The sequence below is a fragment of the Coturnix japonica genome, chromosome 21 (genome assembly GCF_001577835.2).
Source record: "Coturnix japonica isolate 7356 chromosome 21, Coturnix japonica 2.1, whole genome shotgun sequence".
Lineage (NCBI taxonomy): Eukaryota > Metazoa > Chordata > Aves > Galliformes > Phasianidae > Coturnix > Coturnix japonica.
In genome coordinates this window covers 3,625,816-3,644,726 of record NC_029536.1, presented here as the reverse complement: position 1 = coordinate 3,644,726, position 18,911 = coordinate 3,625,816, and the positions used below count along the sequence as shown (strand labels likewise).

General features: G+C 53.6%; 1 protein-coding gene across 2 annotated transcripts; it reads right to left on the bottom strand.

Annotated features, from left to right (window-relative positions):
• Positions 1-181: 181 nt before the first annotated feature.
• On the bottom strand, positions 182-18,813 carry PLEKHM2 (pleckstrin homology and RUN domain containing M2). Of its 2 annotated transcripts, XM_015882438.1 has the most exons (20): positions 18,683-18,813; positions 11,421-11,527; positions 11,141-11,250; positions 10,136-10,235; positions 9,538-9,625; positions 8,941-9,127; positions 7,632-7,691; positions 5,823-6,057; positions 4,313-5,101; positions 3,960-4,029; positions 3,772-3,862; positions 3,374-3,438; positions 2,961-3,049; positions 2,706-2,838; positions 2,429-2,619; positions 2,126-2,191; positions 1,837-1,996; positions 1,457-1,636; positions 1,266-1,382; positions 182-1,168 (listed from the first exon to the last, which is right to left on the bottom strand). In XM_015882438.1, exons 1-20 carry the CDS (start codon positions 18,740-18,742, stop codon positions 1,031-1,033), a joined length of 3,036 nt encoding a protein of 1,011 aa, XP_015737924.1. In that variant the 5' UTR covers positions 18,743-18,813; the 3' UTR covers positions 182-1,030. The 2 variants fall into 2 exon arrangements, with proteins under 2 accessions (XP_015737924.1, XP_015737925.1); XM_015882439.1 differs by lacking the exon at positions 7,632-7,691.
• Between the last annotated feature and the right edge of the window lie 98 nt (positions 18,814-18,911).

The window sequence follows — 18,911 nt, the reverse complement described above, 5'->3', positions numbered from 1 at the left end:
GACCCCGATTTGGGGCGGGATACGGAGCAAAGGTCAGCGGGGCGCCCTGCAGCGACGGGACGGGCCGGCACTGCGGGTACAGCGGGTACAGCGGGTACAGGGGGGGCTGCACAAAGCACAGCCCGGCAAACCCCAACAGCGACCACAGGACCCCAGCGCTGCGCACACTGCGGGGCCAGAGTGAGTTACCAATGGATGTTTATTGGGGGAGGAGGGGAAAGGAAGCAGATGTATATATATATACATTCAGTCACATACATTTCCTCCCAGGAAAAGGCCCCGCAATGTATATTACACGAAATATCCGCAGTGCTGGTTAAAAGCTCGATCTGCTCCACGCGGGGTGTGCGGCACAGCTGGGAGCCCACCCCGAACCCTGGGCGCAGTGACAGCGGGGCAGCAGCCGCCCTTCGTTCCCTTGGAGCTCCGGCCTCCATCTCCCTGCCGGGTTTGTCCCATCACACACCCAAGTTCTGCTGTTCCTAAAGCCGTGCCACACTCGTGGCCACGATATTCCAAGCTGGACGTTTGGCCACGTTCCCTCTACTTTCCCCATTGCTCCCTGCCCAACACCTCCAGCCTCAGCCCCGGCGCCACTTCGGTGCAGGGTTGTCCATGTCTGGATGTGTCACCCCGGTGAGGTTCTCAGTGCCCAGCGGGGGCTCAGAAGGAGCAGTGCCATACACAGTGATTGCATCAGCAAGGAGAAAACATGCACGATGTGATTCAGTGCCCGTCTCGCCGTGGCTGCCACCCGCTCTGTCCAGCACTGAACAAAGCCGCGCTGTGCCCGGTGGACGCCCAGCCCCATCCCACCCCCTCCAACACAACGGGGGTATTGCAAGGCAACGCGCTCTGCCCCGCAGCAGCTGGATGGCGAGGAGGGCGCAGGCTGCACAGCAGGGCAGGGCTGGCTTTGTGTCCAGCACGGCCAGGGACCGTGTGATGGCAGAAGAGGTCGGGATGCCGCCGGCCACAGGCGCAGTCCGTGCCCACTCTGAGAGTGTCCGTCAGCCGTCCCCCCGCAGGGCTAACACCAGGGGTCTCGCTCTGCCCGCCCACGGCACAGGCTGTCGCTGCGCTGCCACGCGCTGTTGATGAGGCTCTGAGCGTCCTCACATTTCTTCTTGACGGCCGCATCCTGAATGGCCTTGTGCAGGAGGTCGACCTGCAGTGTGTGCAGCAGTCAGGCAGGGAGGCAGCACAGCTCCTTCCCACACCCCACGGCTGTAGCAGGGGAACATTCACGCGGAGCACACGCTCACCTGGTATTTGTTCCTCCACGCGGCGTTCAGTGCTGAGAGGAACCTCTCCAGTTCTGTAGTGCAACTGAAATAGAGCACCCAGGGAGGCAGGAACTGCTTCTGGTCCTGAGCAAACTCCTGCACATGAGAGAAAACAGGTGTTGCTACCACGGCCCTGCCAGCCCCAGCCCACCACGAAGCACCCAGCTCACCAGGATGCAATATTCCTTGTTGGCCTCCGTGGAGATGGAGGTGATGTCTGTCAGCTCCACCGTGCCCAGCGAGCGGAAGAAGCTGGTCTGGCAATCCTCATGGCAGGTGAAGGCCTTGTTGTCTGTCAGCACCAGGCAGCACGGGACACACGGCGTGGGGGCTACACCCTGAGGGATGACCTGCATGGAGCGGGTGGGGAAGGGGAGATGGATCCTGGAATGAAGGAGCCCCACCTCCATGGGTGCCACAGGCTTCTGGTGAAGGGAACTGCCCTAAAACATCACTTCCTATCCCTCTCTTTGGGAAACATCATGGAAGGGACCGTGGAGGTTGGAACCAAAGGGGCTCAGGAGGGATCCGTTCACCCTTTGCAGCTCACCCCTTTGGAGACAGCCTGGCAGAAGTACTGCATCCAGTCGGCCATGTCCTCCTCGTTGTCAGCACTCAGCTCCAGGGAGGGCCGGTCTGTCAGGATCACCTGGAAGGAGTGGGGCCGGTCGGTGGTGTTGGAGCGCCGGCATCCCCCGCACTGCTCACCGCTGGGAGAGAGGAGGGAGATCAGGATGGACCGGCAGCACCGCCCCGACGACAACAAGCCCTGCCCCCACCCGCCCTCACTGTGCCTTCATCACTCTGCCCCGTGTTCCCAGCTGGGATGACATCCTTACCCCATGTTGATGGAGAGCAGAGGTGTGACATCCGTGCGGTCGGGGTACTGGTACAAGATCCCATTGCTGCCATTTGGAAAGAGGAGATGGTCAGTGGAGCCAGCTCAGCTCTGCCAGCCACACAAACACACCCTGGCTTTGCTCACACTCCTGCCCAGCCCTGTGCATGCAGCCCTGGGGGGTTGTGCTGCTGCTGGCAGCCACAACAGGGGCTTTATCTCAGCCTCCCACGTGGTGATGGGCCCCCTCATCTCCCAGACAGCAGCACAATAAAACCGATCAGAGATCTTCTCCCAGACCCACCTGAGCACCACGAAGCAGGTCTTCCACTGCTCCTTGCCCAGGTACGAGGTGCCCGCCTTGTAGTGCAGAATGCCATCCTTGGTGACTGCGTTCTCAGCAGAACTGTAGCTACTGGGAGAAGGTCCCAGCGCCTCATCCATGGGGTCCTCCCAGTGTACGAGGCCATAGAAACGCACCACCACATCACAGGCCTGTGGGATGGGCAGAGATGTGAACAGGACGGTGTCCGGTGTGATGCTCCGTCACACGCAGCCATGGCAGCCATGTCAGAACTCACCTCACACTTGGACTCCTGAGCCACAAATTTTGCAAGTGCCAGTTTCTCCATGGTGGCATCTGTGAGGACACTGGGGTACGGGGGCTCCCGGCACCCCTTAATCATGGCTGACTTCAAGGAGACCAAGAAGAACCTGAGAGGGAGACGCAGCTACGGTGGCAGCCCTTTGTCAGCTTCACCTGCCCTGACATCCAAGGGTCCCTCCACTGACCAAAGGACTTTTGATAACACGGAGTGCTGACGGTGCCCACTTACTCTGTGAGAGCCACGTCTGCAGTGTCGAGCAGGAACTGCTTCCTCCGATTGGTGCACACCAGCGTCACCGTCTGCTGATCCAGCCCAACCTGTGTCACACATGACTGGGTAAGGAAGCAAGACAGAGGACAAAGGGTGGTGGAGCAGGGCTGAGCCTGGCATCCTGACTCCCGGGGAGGTCAGCAGACGCTCTGCTGCCCATGCAGAGACAGCAAGCCAAGCACCACTAGAGGTGGCACTGGAGAGCAATGCTTCTAACTCTCTCTGTCTCAAAGATTCACAGTCCAAAATGCCCCTCGTGGACAAAGAGCCCCACAGAAACATCCCACTGTGCTGCTGCTGCCATCCCTGCAGCCAAAGAGGTGAAGATAACCTCCAAGCTGCCTCCTGCCCCCTCCCGAGACAGCACTCACCGAAATGTAGTCGAGCTCATTATAGGAAACGGCCTCTTCCACCATGTACGGCTTCTCTGCTGCCCCTGGCACAGAGACAAAGAGCTGCATGAAGGGGGGCAAAGGAACCTGTCACTGCCCGGAACCAGCAAGAGAAGCCAAGTTCCAGGAGCAAAGAGCTACAGGGCACAGGTCCTAAGGCTCCTAAAGGGGCATATCAACCTGATCTCACTGCTGCTGTTGCCACTGCTCTTGGAAGCATGAAGGAACTGGCAAACACTGATGAGCTACGATGCCCTAATCACTATGCCCCAGTCACTGAGCAAGCCATGGATCAAGCCATCACCTCCCCCAGCTCCCAGACCTCCAACAGGCTGTCCTGACTAAACTGAGAGTTGTAGCAGGAGCTGTTGGGGTACCTTTCCGGATCAGGTACACGTAGCAATCTGTCAGCAGGACATAGACCAGCTGCAGGTTCCCCTCCATGTGCCCGGTGCTCATCCGGATCATCTGTGTGGAAGGAGGAGAGCTCTCAGCCCATGGCCAACGCAGACAGAGGTGGCCTCTTTGCAGACTGATTTGTGTGCCCAGCCTATGACTGTCTTACCCTGAACAACTGTTCCTCGTTCTCCCGAAATACGTGGATCATCAGCAGGAGCAGATGGTTGTTGTCCACCCTGCAAGGACAGACAGAAGAGGCTGAAGGATGGACAAAGACATGGGGCTGCCCAGTCACCTTCCTGAGTGAGTCTGTGTGTGATTAGGGCACCTGCTGGCCCACAAGACCTTCTTGTGAATCCCTAAGCATCACTTTCATCCTGGAGAAGGATGGGCTTTGCCCCACAAATGGAGGACAAATGGAAAAGTATCAGCTTGAGTACCAGCAGCTCTTTACTTTTGGAAGACACACTCTGTGCTCACATAAACTCTGTATGCTGAGCTGAGCAGACCCAGCCTCACCTGAACTCTGAGGGGTGGGTGAGCTCAGAAGGGCTGCCCTGACCTTCCTCCACACCAGAATCCTCAGCGCTGCTCAAGGAAGGGCTGGGCTGCTCCTTCTTTGTCTCACCAACAGCCTCAGGATTGATGTTCTCCATCTGGGCAGTCTGAGGTTCACTGCTCACTCCTTCAGACTCTTCTACTGCCCCAACTGCTTCTCCCTCTCTGCTTTCTTCTTCTTCTTTAGAAGCCTCAGGGCTACCAGAAACATGTGTCTGTTGGCCAGGCCCTGGAGCGTCATGGTGGCCACCACCTGGTGCAGCAGCATTTGGACTCTCGACGGTAAAGCGGTAGAAGTCCATGGGGGCTGAAATCCCGTCGCTAAAGTCGCCAGAGGACGATCCATCTGGGCTCTCCCCTGGCGTGCCGGTCCGAAAGGACTGCCTGGGCGGCTCGAGGGGTGCGCTCCAACCACCAGGGTCCAGCTGCCCATTCAGCCTGTCCATCACCTTGCTCAGCGGCTGCCCCACGCTCTCCATGGACGTGTCCTTCATTTCGGGGATGTGCAAAGCCAGCTGGCTGAGGGCAGAGCGCTCGTGTCCCTCCTCCTGCCCGCCCGGGCTCGGCTCCCCAGCTGGGGCAGTGGGATCATCGTCCCTCTGTATGTCTCCTCTGTCACTCAGCCCGTTCACATCGCTGTCTCCACTGCTCTGATGTGTGCTGGTCTCAGGCGCCGCGGGCACAGCTGTGTTCACTGGCTCCTCTGGCTTTGCTTTCTTCTTCTTGCCTGTTTTCTTCTTCTTGGCTAACCTGCATGGTGAGAGGCCGTTATGAACATCACTTATCTTTGCCTGCCCAGACTTCTGCAATGCAAAGGGAGGGGGTTGGGGTCCCACCCTTTCCTAACAACTTTCCCCTGTAATTTTCCCTATAAGAGGAAGCACGGTGCTTCTCTTCCCACACTGCTGGAGAGCAGAGTGCAACGTGACCCATCTCAGAGTCGTCTCCTCTGCATCTCCCAGGAAAAACAGGTGTGAGAACAAAGCCCAGGCCTGCTGGTCTGGTTCTGGGGTGCCCCTGTCCCCAGGTGTGAGCAGTCAGCCTTGTGCTCTCTGTCTGGGTTTAAGGCCTCCGAGGGAACCCCAAGGCTCTCCTCTGCAAGAAGTCAAACACAGGCCAGCAGGTCTGCAGACACATCTCCCTCAGCAGGTTTAGCCACAGCTCACAGACAGACGAGAGGAAGGAAGGAAGATCTGAGACCCAGAGCTGCTGCAAACCTGCCACCAGCTGGAGAAAGCTTAAATCACAAGCTTACAGCTTCCTCTGAGCTCCCTGATGCAGAATGTTGGGTAAAGGAATGTATGCCAAGCAGTCACACAGACCCAAGGGAGCTCTGTAACACCTACAGAGGATCACTTGGTATGCAGAAGCATAAAACCACTGCCTTATTTTACAAGGGCTGGAAGGAGTGCTGCACCATCAGCACTGACACTGCAGGGCACGTTTCCAGGCTGTGCAGCTCCGTCCCCACCTGATGACCTCCAGCTCTGTGCAGCTCTCAGACTGGTCCGTTCCTTCTGGGGTGGCTTCTGCCTTCTCCTGGGAAGCTGTGTGCACTGGGGTGGTCTCAGTGGAGGACAGCACCTCGGCTTTCTCCTCGTTGAAGGGGTTGTAGCGCTGCGTTGGGCTTTTCACGGAGGCTTTGCTGCCATTTGCTTCTGATGCAGTGGAGTGTGGGCAGCTGAGCGTGTCTGTGAGGTCCCCATCTGCAAAGACAAGAAAGGGAAGATGGGATTAACATCAGCCTGGGCACCCTGCAAGGGCTGGGTCAGCTCAGGTCAAGCAAAGCTGCGTGCTGAGGGCTGAGGGCACTGGGTGGCCGCCCCACTGCTCACAGAGCACTGGCAGAGCACCGCTGGCCCAGCTGAGCACTGACAGCAGGACAGAGGGCGTGCAGACCAGCATTACTCTGTGCTTGGCACCTGCTGCAAGTCAGAAAATGCCTGGAAATAACAGCTCAGACACCCAGGAGCCTGCACCTGCATTAGGAAGTAGAGGCAGGAAAGAACCAGTGGGTTTTGGGGCTGTAGTACTCATTACCAAGATGACAGTGGTTAACGAGGCTCTGAAATGCCCAGGGTGGAAATGCCCTACGTGGGAACTGATGCACGTATGTGGCATCAGGTTTGCGTGGTTGAGCCACCAGGACTCCTTATGTCTGCTAACAAGCACTGGGGGCAGTGCTCCCATCCAACCCACATCGAGGTCAGCAGCATTTTACACCAAATGGCTGCACTGTATGGTCAGAAACCTCGCAGCTGAGTCCTGTGCTCAGCTAGGAGGGCAGGCATGGAACCAACCCATGAATCAGTGCCCCTTACAGCAACCTGCATGACACACACGTGGCACTGGGAGTGTGGAGAGGGAACGCAGCATTCACCCGGGCTGGAGGACAGCAGGCTGTGCAGAAGTCACAGCACAACCAGCCCAGCCTATGTTAGTCTGCAGAGGGAAATTGAGCAGCAGAGAGGGGCTACAGCAGTCATGCTCAGCATTATCCATCCACAAAGACAGAGTTAAAGGAAGGTGATTGTGCCCTTCTCCTCCCCAACACCATTAATTCCCAAAGCTAACTACAAGCTTCATGTTCGGCAGCAAAAGGCCTTCTGAATGACAACCCTGTGAGACTGATTGAGGGTTTGAAGAGGAAAATGAAACCTTCAGTGACGTACCCAGGTGCTCAAAGCACTCACAGCCCTGCTTTAGCAGAGAACTGGATCTAGGGGAGCTCACTGGCCATTGCCATCGCTGCAGGGAGAAGCCAAATGCTTCTGCTCCACTCCAGCCTTGCCAAGACTGACTGGCAGAGCTGTGGTAGAGCACTTGTGTGTGAGGGGTAAGAAAGAAAATGAGAGGGAGTGTGTTAGAGCCTGAGAGCCATCCGTGTGGAATTCAAGCAGTTTTCTCAATAGTCAGGTAGCTCTGACCAAACCAATTCTGACTCCATCTGGTTTGTAATTATAAAGGACAGAGTGCATTTCCCCCAGGGGGAAAGCAAAGAAATTTCCTGCTCCTGGGATGCGCAGAGAATCCACACATGGACTCTGCACATGGAGGAAGGAGAACAAATTCCTCTGTCTGGATACACTAGAAGCCGGGAAGTGCTCTGCACGTGGTCTCATAGGAGACAAGATCCTCTCTCCCCTCTGCCTACACTGAATTCCATCTGCGTGTGGTGTTTGCATGTTAAAGAAGTGAACAGGAGAGCATGCAGCAAGCTTCAGGTGGCAGCAATGCAGAGAGAAAAACAAACTGTTGTTAACACATGAGTATGTCCCACCTTCCCAGTCTCTGCTGGGCATGGTCTGCATTGCTGGAAAGACATCTCCAAAATCATAATCTACAAAAATGAGGGATAAAACTCAGGATTAGAAAAACAAGTAGTGGGGAGGAAGGGGAACAGGGCACAGTGTGAAGGGGTTTAGGGATGAGAAAGGAGAGAAACAAAACAATCTTCCACTGATATCTGAAATGCACAACAAAATAGTTAGGGAACATGGGTGCAAACGGAAATCAGCTTCCCTAACAGCTGTTACTGATGGATATTTGCGTTGCAGGAGCTACAATGCAAAGGGATGAAGGCCTCAGTATGTGAGCTGCTGGAAAGCTAAACATCAATAAATGAATGAATAAAATAATGATGGGTATCATAGCAGACGTGTACATAACCAGGAGTCCCCCTTCATGTCCAGTCATGTGCAGTCCTTGCACATGAAAGGCAGCTGTGTCCAATGACACACACACGGCACCATCTACTCTAGGATCCCCTGATGCTGCTTAGCTCAAACTGGCACTGAAAAAGGAAGCAGATCGGTGTATTTGGATTAGGAACAGCAGCAGAAGAGATGTTCCTTCAGGAGAACATGCTTCTGTGGTGTAAGAGCTGCCTGTTCCAGCCTGGAGTGTGTTAAGGAGGCAGGCACAAGGCACATCTCAGTTGGTCAGGGATAACACCCAGCATAGCCAAGCTCCTTCTGACACAGAAGGATAAGGGTATGGGTATCACGAGTTATCAGGCTGCTCAAGGTAAGATGCATAAAGAGAAAAAATGGCATCTCCGAGACCATTAACTGCCTTTCCCCAGGACTGGAGAGATGGAAAATGACTTAGGAAACTATTCCCTGCTTCTTGCAGTGTACTTCTGTCTCTCAACTGCAAAATAAGCAGTTAGGAAAGGTCCTCTGCAGACTTGTGTACCTGCTGTAAGCTGTAAGCTGTGTTCAGAAACAGCACAGCCTTCATCCCCTGAGAGATTTCACCAGCTCTCACAAAAACACCAGCCCCCATTATGGCAATTTGGCCTGGGGTAATCGGCACAGAAGGTCCCCCTTTCCCAGACAAAGTGGCTGTTTGCAGCTTAAATGCCAGTGCTGCGCTGCCCTCTCATTTCCACTGGCCGCACCCCCCAATGAATGACACAGAGGAGGCTCCCAGTTGTACTTCTGGGGCTCTTTGGTCTCTTCCAACCCATCATCTGCTACATTATCTGGCGCCTTGTCCAGCCCAGCTGATGGCAGAGTGGGAACACGCAGCCCTCGATCTCACCTTTTTCAGAACACAGGAGGCCTCTGCCCTCCCAGATCACTTACCTTCACTGGATGGAGCAATGGCACTGTCATCCCACTCCAGGTTGGTGGAGGTGACAGAGTTGAAGGAGTTGAGAGAGAGACTGTCTGAGCCGTGCATGGAGCTGGGCAGGCGGTCCTCAAAGTCCAGCAGGTACTGAGGTTTGTAGTAATCTGGCATGTACGGGGCCAGATCCAGGTAAGGAGCGTCCTGCAGAGAAGAGGAAATGGAGTGAGTCAGGCTCTGAGTCACTTCACACAGTTAAAAGCACAGTCAAAATGATAGGATTGCCCTTGAACGTCTTCTGATGTCCATTCCTGCCCCTTTCACAGGAAAGCCAATGGCTCCCTCCTCTTTTGCTGCTACCCTGAGGGTCAGCCAGTGGCTTTGTGAGCACCACCATTTCCCTGCAGGGATACCAGCACTTTGTAGCACATTTGGAAGTGCCACTTACCTTTATCCTCATCAGCCTGGAAGCTGCACATTTTCAGCTGAACAAGATGCTGCCAACAAGGCGCCCTGGCCCAAGCACTGACAGCTGTGACAGCCAGGACACCCATCCCACTCCATGTACCCACTGCCCCCAGTTACAACACACAGACAACTCGCTGTCCCCTCACCAGATCCAAGTCAAAGCGGATGAACTCCAGCCCAGACACCAGCGTTAAGAACAAGGTCAGATGATCATGGCTGCAAACCAGGGCGTTCCTGCAACACAGATAAAGCAGAAGAGCTTTAGCGCTGTGGAAAAGGAAACAGCTACAAGTACCCTTCTGTTTTCTTAGTTCTCGTGGTTTGTCCCTGAGATGTGCTGTATACAGCCCCACAGCTGCTGTTTGCCTCCTGTCTAAGAGCAATGGCAGAGCTACAAAAGTAAAGCTCCTTTTATATGCTGCCCCCAAATTGTGCTACATCTCAATTTCCAGGCGTCCATCGGAGCTGGTCCAGAGTTTCTTGGAAGGCCTGGAGGAGAATAAAGAGTATGTCTGGGGAATAAAATGAGGAATAGAAGGGAATAAAAGGAGTAAATAGAAGAGATGCTTGCAGGGCCTCTTACAGGACAGTGCCTCCACATCTGGGATCCTCACATCAAACATGCAACACTTCTGCAAGTGATCAGACCCTGGCCAACTTCTTGCTGTCTCACTGGCACTTCTTGTTTCTGACATGGAGGATACCAACAAGATCCCCAAAACCAGAACCAGCTCAGATACTCACTTGACATAGTACTTGTGCAGCAGGCTTAGGTTCTCCTGGAACAGCCTCAAGTAGCTCTCCAAAGAGTTTTCATTGAGGGCAAGGTACAGCCATGCTCGGCCTGAAAGCAAAGCAGCAGAGAGATTTATCTGTAGGGAAACACCTGCAAAGCAAAGCAAGTCTGGAAATAATCACAGGTCGGTTAAAATGTATCAGATTGTTCATTCACATTCACACAATTTGAAGGGGGCATCTGGCTGTGGCATGAATCTGCGGGAAAAATGCCAGTGGGAGATGAATGGGAAGATTCATGATTTGGAGTAGGAGTAAGAATGAAAGACTGCATGGGAGGCAGCTGAGGAGCAGCTACACAGCGGGGTCCCTACTGTGTCCCTACAGGTTGGGGCCCTGCTGGCATTTCCAGTGGGATCAGCAGCCAGGAGAGAAAGGGGGAGAATCACTCTAAATCAGCACAGGAGCAATTGGAGGTATTACACAAAGGCTGGTGTGGAGAGAGGTGATGGTGGAATCTGTGCTCAGCTCCACTCTCACCGGTACAAGGCCTGGGAGACGAAGGATGCTGGGAGAATCAGGCAGAGAGGAGGTCTGTGGGCACCACCCTGCGGCCTTGATGGTCCCAAACATCTGCTACAGACATCTCACAGCTGAGGAGAAGCAGCATCAGGCAAACAACAGCTACAGCAAAACATTGCAGGGCAAGAGAGGTGATGCCTCCTGTCTGCCACAAACCCTTCCTGAGAGCACAGCACAGCAGATTGCTTTGGTTTCGCAGCAGCAGAAGCATGGCTAGAGACAGGCTGCAATCCTTCTAGGGCTGTAATGCAGTTCCAACACGACTGCCACCTCCTGGGGCTGAACACGGTGAGCTGGACTCAGCTCTGTCAGCTTCCCAGGTCCCCAGCCCTCGAGGACATGGCCATTATTACAGCCTTCCCAAGCTTTCTGCCAGATGTCCCCACACCGATGGCTGCCCTCAGAGCCAGGGCAGTGTCTGCAAACACTCACTGCGTCCCAGGTTGGTGGCCACGTGTTGGAGCACTTCTATCTGTTTGATGGCTTCACGGCGGGTGAAGTGAACAACCAGCACCCAGTAACCCGAGGAAAGATCTTGCAGCCTGGAAAAGAGGGGCCCAGAGAACATGTAAGCAAGGGCTTTGTTATCCCCATCCAAATTACCAACCAGAGCTTTTCCCTATGCTGAGGAAAGCCCTTGCAGCACGCTGGGTGTGTGTTCACAAGCAAAATGCAGTGAAAGGGAAAACCCAGAGGTAGGTGCAATGCTTACCCATAGAGCAGAGCGTGGTCCAGGTGCTCACAGAGCCGCTGCAGGACCTTGTCGTGGTTCCTGATGGCCGGGGTCTCATCCTCGCAGGCAGCAAAGTAGCTCTGCAGCTGTAAGGAGAAGAGACAGATGGTTGAAGCATCCCAGAGACAGCTGGAAACGCTGGCAAGCTCAGAGACAGCTCAGAGCTCAGCTCAGGTCCACATCTCACACGCACTTGGCATCCAGGCAGGCACATCACTCACGTAACCTCAGCTGTACACTCCACGTTTATTTGCTCTGCTTGGCATCAGTTCAGCTGAGCCATGACAACACAGCCCCCTCACATACCATGGTTTGGCAACCTGATGCATCTTTGCCAAACCTCACCAGTTACACAGGCTCCACATAACTACAGCAATAAAGAACCAGGTTTATATGCTATAAAAACTCAGCGTTGTGCTTGTCAAGTCCAACCTGACCCCAAAAGCCAGGAACTGGTTTCTCCTCTTGAATGACTGTGGATACATTTAGCTTCATCACTCTCCTTGCCTGAAGATCTCTGCACCTCTGCGGAGGAAGGCAGCTCTTAGGTAAGACAGGAGGGTCAGGCGTGTTCCTACACGGAGCTGGTCCCGGCCCTTACGTGGGAAAGAACTGCTGAGCTGGAAGATTTGCAACCAAATTCCTTCACCTGATTGCACAGTGCAACGCATCCCAGCCCTGTCCCAGTAAGGAGGTGAACTCCCTGGGGAAGGCAACATGCCATAATGGTTTGCTTACAGAGACTTTCACTGCACCTTTGTGAGAGTCCATGTGTTCTGGCCCAGCAGCTCGTACTTGTGTTAGGAGGAATCAGTCCCCACAGAGTTCTGCTATTAATAGGCAGCCCAGGCCCAAGCAGGGAAACCAGTGCCCTAAAATCCCACTATTCAAGAACTACTTCGGGATCCATCTGCAGCCAGTGTTTTAAGTGCATTTCTGCAGCAAGGACACCCAAGGAAAAAACATAATTCAGAGCTTATCCCCCAGGTAATGAGCAGATGGAGCCATGGGGGATCACAGAGGGTTTCACACAATCCCCTTTGGTTTGGAGCAGTGGGATCCTCTGGGCTGGCAAAGCCTTTGCCACAGGCACCAAAGGCAGAAACCTGTGGCTTATCCCAGCCATGCTGCTGCCCATGCAGAGCTGGGGAACCCTCTGCTGTGTGTCTGGGATGTCTGTCCTGGGTTCTGCAGGTTGTGTGACTGCTTGAGAACATGCAGCTGTGGGACCTTACATCAGCTGAGCACAGCAGCGGTTGGAAAGGAGCAGCTCTGTGCACAGCTCAGGGAGGTCAGCACAGAGGGAAGTCTCCAGTCTGGCTCTGCCACAGAGCAGAGGAACTCCCCATGAGAGACAGAACCCAACCCTGGGCAGCGAGATGAGCAAATGGAAGCACTTCCTCTTCTTCTTTCCTTTCTTCCCCAAAATAGCTCCCATCTCTGGTACAGACCTTCCAGCAGGCAGCTCATGATTTCCAACCCTCTGCAGCTCCCTGGTGCTGCCAGACTGACTGACCAGCTCCCACCATCACAGCTTCACTGCGGGTCCCCCTGGAAGCCACCAGCAAACCCACAGGGTTATCCCAACTCAATATCTCCGCATGGTGAGAAGTACCTGGGCATTTCTGGAAGATTCCCATTCCTTAGAAAAGCTAAATCTCAGTTTTTATGGCGTCACGCTGTGCTATATTAAGGCTTTGTGTCACCTTCAGTTTCCCTCTTGTCCCAGGAGCCAACTCCACCAGCAGCACCTTCATGACAACACTGATCTTGCTTCATTTAGGAGAGGGAAAGACATAGTGTCCACCCCAAGCAGCCCTCGCCCCCTCCCTGCCATCTGAGAGGCAGAGGACGGACTCGTGTGAGTGCAGTGTGTGCAGTCACGGGGCTGTGCAGTTTGGCAGTTCCTCCCGAGGTGCTTTGGGCACTGAGTCACAGCTGTGGATGAGCTGTTCCATGCGTTGGTCACAGGGAAGCACATCAAGGCGTTACTCCTACCTGTATGTGATGCCTAATACACCTCTCTGACCTCTAAATTACCATGCGTTTATATGCTGTGTTCTGCAAATCACTACAAGACACAAACAAACCACTTGGAAGCGACCTCTTCCTAATCACTGCGTGGCAGACAGACCTGTTTGGGAAGTGAAGAGCTGAAGCCTGGTCACCACATGTGAAGCATCCACAAAGCAGCTCCCTGACATGCACAGGGAAAAGCAGGAAGGAGACAAGCAATGAGGTTAAAAAGCATTAACCAAACACAACTGTAGGAGCATTCAGCTCAAGGGTTCCCAGAGAGATGCTCTTCCCCTCTGCCCCCCAAACCAAATGGGTGCCAGAATGAATGGCTGAAGTCTGGGATGAAGGACTCATGCAGCACCCAGTGCCCCGTGAACACCTCTATGTCTCAACCCAGGGCTATTTATAAACATTCCTGTGGCCAAAATAAGTGCTGTTGGCATCCAGAAGGCATCCCCACCATGCACTGAGTGTCTTTCTCAGCTTGGCAGCCCTTTATGTCACAGCCACATCTGACCACTGTGTTTCAACAGCACGGGGCAGAACCTGGTGTGCGAACCTGCTGTATAAAGCTGTTACAAAAGCTCCTCCTGAACCCAAGTATTCAAGGATGGCAAGTTAAACACACTCAAGTAAGAGCAGAAGGTTGTTTGTCCAAAGGGAACAGAGCTTTTCTGAATGAAGGGGAATAAAGGGAGAGTTTGTGCTCTTAATCATTGCATCTCATGCCATTAAGGAGGAGGCGATGGTTTTAATTGCTGTTTATCAATGGGAGCTGACTGCAGACGGTGTTTTGGCTTTTTTTGGAGCAATATACCACACCCCATGCTGGCACGCATAAGGATATTCCTCACACAACTTTATAGCTCACTAATTGAATCAGTTCTCAATGAGTACACTGCTCTCCAGGCCCATTTGCAGAGCTTGTGCTGCAAGAAGAGGTGCCAGAAAATGAGCTGGCCAGGCCCTCCCCTCTGTCCCTGTTTGGCTCCCAACAAAAGAAGGGACCTTCAGTGTTTGTCATGCTGAGGAATAGCTCTGAACTGTGAAATTCATTCTCCAAACAGAATCATTTTTGTGGTGCTTCTTGGAAGTCCCTCCTGCACTCCCACAGCCTGATTGAAATGCAGACTCCCAACTCTATTCAAGGGTGGCCACAATCCAGCCAAGTCTTCACCTCCTCTCCATACATCAGGCCCAGATATTCCACCAGCATCGAGTTCATGTCCCTCGCTCTGCTTGGCGTTTCCCTGGCAAGACAAAAACACTGCAAAGAAAAGCCAACAGTGCCATCGGGCAACCCCTTCCATTGTGCCAGCTCAGCTCTGACCCCAACCACTGTGTTCACTGCATGGGACACTTCAAAACCCACTTTCTCACACACAGCACAAGGACTGGCAAGGGCTTTGCTGCCAGCTGCAAGAAGGCAAAACAAAAGGAATGCCACAAAGCAGCAAATGAATAGCCAAAACATCAACCGGGCAGTGTAGCCTTCTTGCTGTCCCAATCCCTGTCCTCCCATTGCCTTCCCAATCAGTGGAAAGATAGTTTCTCCAGTCTATCAGGAGGTACCTTTGTCTGAAAGCAGGGTTTTGGAGACACAAATCTCTGCAAGACTCAACACACTCCTGAAACCCAGCAGCTGGTTTTCCATCCCACTGCTCAAGGCTGGAGATCCAGGGAGCACCAAAACCACAAGGCAGCTGACTGACCTTGTCCCAGGCAAGTGATGGCAGCTCAGCTCCAGGAAAGAGACAAAGGTGAGGGACAGAACGGACAGGTAAGAAGATGAATCAATGAATAGATGGGCAAAATTAAACTTGCTCAGAGGAACACAGATTCAGTGGTAGATGGGTAAAGAGGAGGCCAAACTCCTCTGCAGCTTCTATATCCCCAATAAAACTGGGCTGAATGTCAAGGCAGAGATGCTGCTCTGTTGCTGTCAAGAACGACACAGATACAACAAAAGTTAAAACCCTGAAAGAACAGCTCTGTGTGGATCTTTGGGGGCTGCACATGTCACCTGACTTGACATTTCTGACAAGAAGCTTTCAGATCAGCACCGAACTCAGTGCTTGGCTTCCTATTCTGGACACTGCACCCCTTGGCTTCGGTGCTGGGACCTTCCCAATGGAAAACACTGACACACAGCCCACCAGCAAGCTGAAGGCACCGCCAATTGCACTGGAGAAGCCTTGAGAAAAAACAGCATGTTCATGATGTGCAGAGACCTGAGCCTGAAAGAAACTAAGCTGATGCCCACAGCAAAGATGCTTCATGTCCGAAAACACAGAGCTCTGAAGCATTTGCCCAGCTATGTGCAGCTTGGTAAAGCTGTCACCTCCTGGGACACGTACACTTGTCAGCTCTCATCCCCCAAAGGCTTTTCCACCAGCGCTTTTCTTCATTTGAAGTTCATTACTTCCGCAGCACTGAGCAGGGAATGGGCACGGAGCTGGAGGGAAGCTGCCAGTGGTGTGTTCTGTCAGATGCAGCCAGCAGAGCCTTTGGGATGGCACACAGCTGCTGAGGAACAGGATCCCTGTGTTACTTGCAGGCAGACGGAAAGGTCACATGCTCAGCACAACAGAAAAACAGATCTCATAGGAGTGAAAAACAAGACCAGATAGTAAACACACTGCAACAAATGAGCACAGGGGCTCTGTGCCCTGCAACGGTGCTGTTCTCCCAGAGAGCTGCTGTTTAGTCCCACTCCAAGCATTCACTGCTTTGAATCTCTCCACACAGACCAAGTTTTCTGGCACAAAGTTATTTGGATTACTCCTCTTGGATGGGGACATCAGAAGGTTGAATCACTCAGCAGCCACATCACGCTCAGAGAACTTGTGAAACTGGAGGCTGACCGCCTGGGAGGCAGTTCCTGTTGCTCCCTATACAAAAGTCATTGTCTCATCCACCTAGAGGTGAGCATGTTCCTTTTGTGCTTCAGCAAAGGATGCTCCACTTCAGCGCCTCTCCAGGATGTGGGGAGCAAACTATCCCCAAATCTACCTTCAGGTGATGCTGCAAAGCAGAGCTGGGGCAGAACTGGGGACTGCAACAGCATTGTTCTGGTACAGAGCTGAAAACCAGATCAGGAGACAGGCAGGAAGGCACAGCATCAACTCACTGCCACTGCTGCTCAAATGGGGATAGAGGAAACTTCCCCAAAGTCATCCACAAATGGAGCAGAGCCACAGCTCCTGGCAAGGACTCCTGCAGCATCAGCAAAAAAGCACCATCTGATTGACATGCACCAAGGATCAGCTGTTTGTAATGATGTGTCCTTCAAAGACAGAAGGAAAGCCTGGAAAACAAAACAAGCTAGAAGAAAACTAGCACTGGAGCAAACAAAGGGCTGCACTCCTTTTGGAGAAGATGCACAGCAAGGGGTGAATGCACTCCTAGACAAATATCTCTAACTTTGGCCTCAATAAAATGCTGATTTGTTAAAAGAAATAAAGCTTAGACATCAAGTTTCACAATAACTTGTTGTGGAGCACTGCGCTCTTAGCAGAGAGCAGCGAGGGAGCAATGGGTGGGAAAGAGGAAAAGAAACACAGGACAGAAGTAATGAGTGCATGACACTGTCCCTAGAGCAAGAAGCACTGCTCACTGAATTCATCTGTCTCCCACAGAGGTTAGAGGGGACAAGTTATAGGTGGGAAACCAACACTACACCCACAGTTCTGCCAGCTGTGTGCTTGAACTGAAGGATGGACACAACTCCCCAGAGCTCAGAGGGAAGCAGACGCTCCATCAGGCCTTCCACTGCTCCTCACAGCCATGGGCTGTAACCAGGTACCTCAGTACTGCCTTGGTTTGGTCCTAGTCTCGAGATGGGTTTTCCTTCTAAAACAACTCGACAACTGAGAATCCACAAACTCTTCCTCGAGTCTGAAGTTGAGAAAAGAAAATCTATTATCACCTGGGCAAAAAGCATTAGAGAGGTGCACACACATTGCCACAACCCACCTGAGCCCTCAGCTCTACAAACCAAACTTGCAACAACAGGGAAAGTAAGGAGCGACCTGCCTACGCAGCCAGGAAGCTTTTGAAATCAGAGGTGATACCTGGAGAACACCCCACACCTTGTGACACAACCCAGCAACCTGCAGCCACTGCAGGCAGGGAGCAGAGAACGAATGAGATGAGATCTGAGCGTGTGGGAAGGGAGAAGCTGCTCCTCTCACCTACTGACTTACTGTTCCCACTAACACAGAGGCTCAAGGGCTGAAGTCAGAGAGCAGAGCACTGAGATCAATGATCAGTTCCATTGCTGAAGGAGAGCAAACTCCCCGAGGAAGCAGAACACAGGGGTGTGCCAATGCTGGACTCCTGCCACGTGGCTGAGCTGGGCTTCAGTGGGGCAATATTAACAAATATCAGCCTGAAGTGTCCAACACCTGCCTGAGCTTTCCACTCTGAACTCTGAACTGAGTGGCAAAGCAAAGGAGCAGGACTACAGAATCCAGCTGTTCTGCTGGACCAAGACAGGAGAGCTGGCAGAGAGCTGGAAGAGATCGCAGGCCAAGCCATGGCACAGCTGCACCTGAGGAGCCCTGGAGTATGACAGCAATCATAACAGCCATCACATTGATTTTATAGCAGCTCCAATGAGGATCCCCGGGGATTTTCTGCATGTAAATAAACAGCGTCCAACTAATGTTGTGTAGGAACTAATATATCCTTATGCCAAGGTCAGACGCGGAGCATCACAGCAGAGCTGAAAGCCAGATGAACATCCACTCATTTTGAGGTAGATGAATGATTATCCTTTGTTTTTAGAGGGCAGAAAAACGAGACCAGAGGACAGGCCCTCAGATGGAGGAAAGAAGGTGGGAGATTTGCACAGCCACCTACAACCAGGAGTGCTGTCAATCCACCCCTTCTTCAGTAGTGCTGGAAATTCATTGTGGTCTCACAGCAAGTCTTCATGGATGGATCTGTGTCAGGACGTGCACAGAGCAAACCCGGTAACTGGGGAAACTGGCAAGCCCAGAAAGTGCCCTTCCCTAAAACTTGGGGGACACTGACCCCAGATCGCCTTCACCCCCTGCCGGCCTCCCAAAGGACAAGCGGAGCCGCCATCCCGCACCACGAGCTCCGAATTCCCGCACGTCCCTACAACCCGCAATTCTGACCGTACGCAGACGGTCCTTGCGAACAGGGGAAGCCCAGCACGTTAGTGGAGCCCCGCGGATCCCGTCCCGTCCGCCCACCTTCTTGACGGACAGCGAGATGTTCTCCAGGATTCGGTCCTTCACCTCGGCCGGCTCCATGACTCCCGGCCCGGCCGCCCGCCGCCTCCTGCTCCGCCCGGCGGAGCCCGAGGGCCGCGCAGCCCCCCGGGCCCGCTCCCCGCCCCGCCGCCCCCCGCCGGCCGGCTCCGTGCTGCCGGTTGCCCGGCCCGGCCCCGGCCCGGCCCGCAGGCTGCGGGGTTTGGGGCCG